Below are 6,000 nucleotides of genomic sequence, written 5' to 3'. Positions count from 1 at the left end.
CTTGCCTATTCGGCAGGTCGCCCTACGTTCCCATTCCGCTCCCGAGCTTACCTCTAACTTTCCAGGCTTGTTCCTTGCAGGACCCGAGAATACCACGAAAGGAACCGCGTCTGGCGTGTTCAGCGGGATTTTCCCCGGTTGAGTGCCCGCTTATCGCGGGACTGGATGAGTTGTCACTCTTTGTTACGGCACGAACTTGTCCCTCCGGATTCTCGATTCTATCGCATTCCGCGAAGGTCGAGCAACAGGCACGAGTCATCTCCGACTCGACGTGTCCGACAGAGGTCAGGCCGTTTTCACCCCATGCCCTGTATGATGCCATTATACGTTGCCTACACCTGCTTTCCTCGGGTGATGCGCGTAATGGGCATTATCAGTCACTATTTCCTACACAGTAAATAATTTTACACCTTTTAGGGTGTAAATGGTTTGTCCTATGGCGCACTCCTTTTTTTACACCAAGGAAAGGGTGTTTTTTGAAACACCTTTTTAAAGGGTGTATCTTGCACAGAACACCTTTTATAATGGTGTAGTCTGCATGAAACACCAATTGGGACACTGTTTCACATGTGTGTTTTATGCAGTATACACCTCTGAAATAGGTGTAACCCTGCAGTTCCGTGCTCTCCAGCATATTCACGTTCACAATGCAAAGACAACCCAAAGGGCGGCTGCGGCAGGCAGAAGGAAAGGGTGGCCCGCCAGACAGGAAGTGGGCTCACATATTCCCGCCAACAATGGTGAATGTGACGACCGCACCTATATAAGTTGTACAAAATGAACAGTAAATAGGGAAGCTTCAGATAACATTTATTACTATCCATAAATTTATAGCATAAGGTTACAGTTGTGAGGAAACATACGGGTTGAACTTACTTCCAATGTCCCTCAGACACACAAAAGCTAAAAGTAAAAATGGCAAAGAAACTTCACTTCAGCATTGCAGGTGCATTAAGAAGGTCCAGCTATATATACTGAAACTTGGATTATTGGCTAGGGAGAGCATATTAACTCAAGGTCAGAAAATAAAAATTCACCTGAACTGAGAAGCAAACAGCTGAAAACTACTCAAAATAAACAATAGTATTGCAACATCAGAGGACTAGATGAAATGCACATGAAGTCCTCATGGCATTATTTGAAGTTTTACATAAACAGTAGAACATAGTAAAATTTCTACAAAAGCACAAGGTTGCAGCTTCTAAAACCTGTGAGTCACGCACATATTAAGTTCCACATTGAAATGTTATACCTGTGCAAAATCATGCAAGGTGTCTTGTAATCTGTGATGAGCAAATGGCACGGAATTTCACGGATTAGTCAACAATGCCACCTTTTCGAGGACGTGCTTTGCGGGAAGTCTGTGGCCTCTTTGTGTGCTTTCGTGTGTCTTCCTCTATCATGACACGTTTCCTTTCCTTGTTATCGGTAAGGTATAGGAGTCCTGCCAGAAGCAACAGCCCAGCAGAATAATACAATTCCATCAACATTAATTTAGCCCAGTCGTGAGTGAATGGAATCGTGTGTTAAATGTGTGAACTGTGGTGCTTTCACTGCCAATGTAAAAATAAAAATAAAACACCCAAATATGCCTAGCCTTCAACCGGAAATGTGTCTCTGGATTTCTGCGCAATATGGTTCACCTTGCATAACTATACCGAGGCACACAGATTTCAGGCCTGAGCAAGCCATCGCCCAACTCACATGAAAAGCGAACCGTGTTGAGCTCAATCGTGGGAAGCCAATATTAGAAATGTCACTTCAAACGCTTTCACACTGCAAGGCAGCTGGCCTGAGTTCAACTCAAAATAATTAAAATGGTGAGCATGAATGATGTCCACTCCAATGTTAGAGCCGTACTGGCATAATCAAATTCACAAGTAAACGTTGTTCGAAAGCGGTCACGTAAAATTTGAATGAAGGGAAAACAAAGTGTTCACACCACAGCTACACACTCAGCTTTGTTTGTAGGCAAGTTCCTTCCCATAGCAGTTGAAAAACTTGATAACTGGTGTTCTTGCACGGGTTTCCGATACTTTCAGGCAAAGCCTTTCCAGTGTGCACAGTGTGTTGAATGGCTTTGGACTGTACTCTATGTTATAAAGCCAGTATGCTGAAATGATGGCTGCTGTCCCCTGCTTCAGGTCAGTGACACGGAAGAGGCACACCTTGTCCACGTACAGGAACATGTGCTGTGCACCCTCGATGGAATTTCCAGTGTACACCACACATGGATGCACAATGAGCTCTTGGTCCTAAGGAGAGACATGTGAATATCAACAAGGGGTCATAAAAAAGTGCAACAAGGAGTGCAGTGATGTGCTCAGCACTAAAGCTAAGCACAGGAAGGTATAGAGCGTTGGTTTAACTGCATGATGCCAAAGACGCAAAAGGGACGAGGACATGGACACTTATGAAATAAATTGAGCCGGCAAGTGAGCTGGTGAAGGTTCGACGACGGTAGCATACCTTGAGCATGAGGGAACGAGAGGACACACAAAGAAGTAGAGAGGACGAGGCTCAAAACCAGCAATAAAACATTTATTGATCAGGTACAAAAGTCAGGAGTGGGAAAGGAGGTTACAAAGGGCCTCAGGGAGAATGACCGAGGGCTGGCTGACGTAAGCATTGTCTGAGACTACTACTAAGCCAGCACGTGTCAATCTCGACACTTTGTTGGTAATGGCAGAGGAAACATGATGCTGACAGTAAAACATGCCGTAGCAAAAAACTCTTGTGCTTGTCTTCGTGTCCCGTGTCTCTCGGTTATTAGTTCCTTCATCAGCAAAAAACCTGTTGTCTTCATGCATAAAGAAATCCTGTCATCATCATGTTTGCTCTGCCATTACCAAACAAGTGTTGAGATTGACACATGCTGTTTTTCCGCTCAGTTCGGTCATTTGAAAAACATAGTGTCTCAAACCCCTTCCTACAAAGCTGACCCCACAAATTCCCGTCTTGTTGTTCTTGTCTTCTTTCACGCCGTTTCGCATGCCATTGGTAAATTCCTCCCTACCAATGTGATACAAGTCGTCTACACCGTACAAAACAAACCGGCCTGCTTGACTAATTTCACAAGTGATTCCTTGAAAGGTTGAGCATTCCAAACCATTCGTTGATTGCAAACAACGCCTTGCGTACTCCATCCCCCCTAACTTGTGGAAAATCCTATGTAGGCCAAAGCAAAGGCTGCGTCAACGAATGTTTACTTGGGCATTCTAGCGTTGTCAAACGTAAGAACCAATCCTCAGAATTAGCCAAACACGTGATTTCCTGTCAAGGTTGTGCCCGTTTTCTCGTGGAAGAAGTGTCTTCACACTGCAAGGGATGATGCTAACCGGGTCATTCTTAAAGCCGCTGTAATAGGCTCAGACAATGCTTCTGTCAGCCAGCCCTCGGTCATTCTCCCTCAGGCCCTTTGTAACCTCCTTTCCTACTCCTGACTCTTTTACCTGATCAATAAGTGTGTCATTGATGGTTTTGAGCCTCGTCCTGTCTACTTCTTTGCGTGTCCTCTCGTTCCCTTAAGCTCAAGGTATGCTACCATTGTTGACACAGACAGCGTTCACTAGCAACAGGCGAGAAAGGCAACGACTACCCTGGCAGATTCCTGGCCAATAAGAGAGAGGTTGACTGACTTCTGGCTGACATTGTTCATTGACAAGTGGATTAACGTAGTCACAATGATCTCCCTCCGTAGACGAGAAGGGTGATGCCACAGTGTCTTCGCTTCCTGGAACATCAGTTTGCAGGAACTCATGTGGGGAGGAGTGGTATCTTCGGAAAGTGATGCGAGCCAGCACTTGTGCTGATTTAACCACACGTTCAAACACTGGGACATTTGGCCTATATGTTCGCCACCGCACGATAATGGAAGGAACATCCCAACCTGCTGCTGATACTTTTCAACGGTTGCCCCCTTCATTGACTCTCTTATGATAGCACCAATCCCGCAAACTGAACAAGGCGGACTTACATCTCTCACGAACATGCTTTCGATGGCCTCACTTTCCTTTACACAGGTGCTGAGGAACTTAAGGGCGTGAACATCCAGGATGTCTGGAACGGTAAGAAGAGTCATGAAAGAACTCCTCTGACAATGCCCAAATGTGCTTCCAGATCACTTATGTGAAATTATGACACATTTTTCGGAAGCACACCTGCGATCAGCAAAAAGGCTCAAAGAGATGTTCGAGAAAAGTGTGTCCTTTTTTGGAACTGCTATGACAAGCACATAAAGGAAGTCTCAAACTCACGTTTTCTACGTGTCTCGCCAATGCCTTCCATGTCTTGATCAGCAATTAGACTCTCTCTGAGGTCGTCTGTACAATTTATTTTACGCTGGATCACAAGTTCACGGAGTTGATGCAGAGCAGTGCCTGTCCCCTCGAGAGGATCCTGATTGTATCTTCTTTCAAATTCTTTGAAAAACTACACAAGCAAGCATAGATGCTGATTATTTAGTAGTGATACAGACTGACACTACATACCCTTCTGGCATCCATCAGATATGGGTACGTCTGCTTGCTGACAGGAACCGGAAGTCTTATTAAGGATGCAGTTCTCTCTCTCATAGTAAGAGCCATTCTCACATCAATCAGCTCTTCATTGGGAGACTCCTTTTTGTATTCTTTGAGGAGCCACTCCTCATGGTCTCTAGTACTGTTACTATCTTCGCCAGTCACATGAGAGGCACTGCTTTGCTGTAATTAAGCAGAGTACACATCAAAGATAGAAAGGTATAAAGGGAAAGGACCAGAAGTTCACAACCAAATAGAGGACAACACTGTGCACTGGAGCATGGTGGAAAAAGCAAGAACATCACAGGGCATGTGGTAATATGCACAGGGAAAAATTGATGACTTTTCAAAGCTCTCTCTGACCATTCCTACAGCTTTCAGTTCTTCTGCATAGCTGACTGCCAATCCGAATGATTAGCACTAAAACTGAATATTTATCCTCTTGTATTGCAATATCCAGGAATTGAGCACGACATTGCTTGGGATATCCCTGGCTTTTCGTATGAACTAGAATTGTTGTTCAGTCCCAGGTTTTTCCACATTGGTGGTCTCCCTATTTTGCTCTATTGGGAAACCTCTTCATCAGATTATTACTGTTTGCATGGCTCCTAACTCAGACATTACATACAGTGGCACTGTCGATATGTAGCTTCCGCCTTTTGAGCTCCCCAGCGTTATTGGCACTGTCTTCGTCAGACTTCCTTTTTGCCCGTCCCCCATACTTGAGCCTGTTGGCTGTGACCCTTTCATCATCCATTATCTTGCGCCGTTCATTCTTGAATTTGGTTGACAGGGAGGCAACCCAGGATTCCTAAGTTTTCACACACAAAACATAACTCATTAACAGCATGCATCACAGGGGCAGTTACACATATCCAAACGCTCTCATAAACGTGAAGGTTGTCTGGCCTTGCTCATTACTAGACCCTGAAACTTTCGGGTTTTATTTTGTAATTCAGGTGGTAAAAATCAGGTCAGTAATTCATGCAGATTCGGGTGAAAAAATTATCATCAGAGCGAATTCAGGGAGAAATCAGGCTACATTGTAGAACTATTGTTTGTCACACTGTTCCCTGGACCTTTAGAAGCAATGAACTGCGCATTTTGTAAGCGATTAGTATGTATCATGCCTTGATGTGTGCAGCTTAGATGCAGCTTCACACATAGTTATCGGGTTTAACCCGAAGCGGCTGAACCTTGATTCAGAGGGCAAATGCACAGAGAAATTGGGTTACACCCTTGAAGGGTTCAGGGTTTATTCATTACAAAGACAGTTTTTTTAAGAAAAGAAAAAAAAACAGAGCTTACGTGTCCTGTCCCTACAACATCAGCTAGCAAGGGATAACTCTCCAACAGCAGAGACACCACTTTTGAGTAGAATCTCCTACTTGGAGTTCTAGAACAATGTGTAAAAAAATTACAATAAGTGTATAAACTAAAAAGCATACACAATCAATTACGCTACAGTAAACTCTCAATA

At 44.2% G+C, this 6,000-nt stretch overlaps 1 protein-coding gene across 1 annotated transcript in view; it reads right to left on the bottom strand.

Moving 5' to 3' along the window:
- Positions 1 to 925: 925 nt before the first annotated feature.
- The window catches only part of LOC135392280 (uncharacterized), a 117,106-nt gene continuing 112,031 nt past the window's right edge, over positions 926 to 6,000 (bottom strand). Inside the window, exons 8-13 of the mRNA XM_064622999.1 lie at positions 5,829 to 5,916; positions 5,149 to 5,331; positions 4,491 to 4,703; positions 4,257 to 4,431; positions 3,977 to 4,059; positions 926 to 2,255 (exon numbers count right to left, since the gene is read on the bottom strand). Coding sequence (XP_064479069.1) covers positions 1,956 to 2,255; positions 3,977 to 4,059; positions 4,257 to 4,431; positions 4,491 to 4,703; positions 5,149 to 5,331; positions 5,829 to 5,916 — 1,042 coding nt within the window. The 3' untranslated portion in view covers positions 926 to 1,955. The remainder of the gene's footprint in view (positions 2,256 to 3,976; positions 4,060 to 4,256; positions 4,432 to 4,490; positions 4,704 to 5,148; positions 5,332 to 5,828; positions 5,917 to 6,000) is intronic.

This window comes from Ornithodoros turicata, chromosome 1 (assembly GCF_037126465.1).
Source record: "Ornithodoros turicata isolate Travis chromosome 1, ASM3712646v1, whole genome shotgun sequence".
NCBI lineage: Eukaryota > Metazoa > Arthropoda > Arachnida > Ixodida > Argasidae > Ornithodoros > Ornithodoros turicata.
Note: the sequence above shows the minus strand (reverse complement) of the source record. Positions and strands in the feature narration are given on the sequence as shown.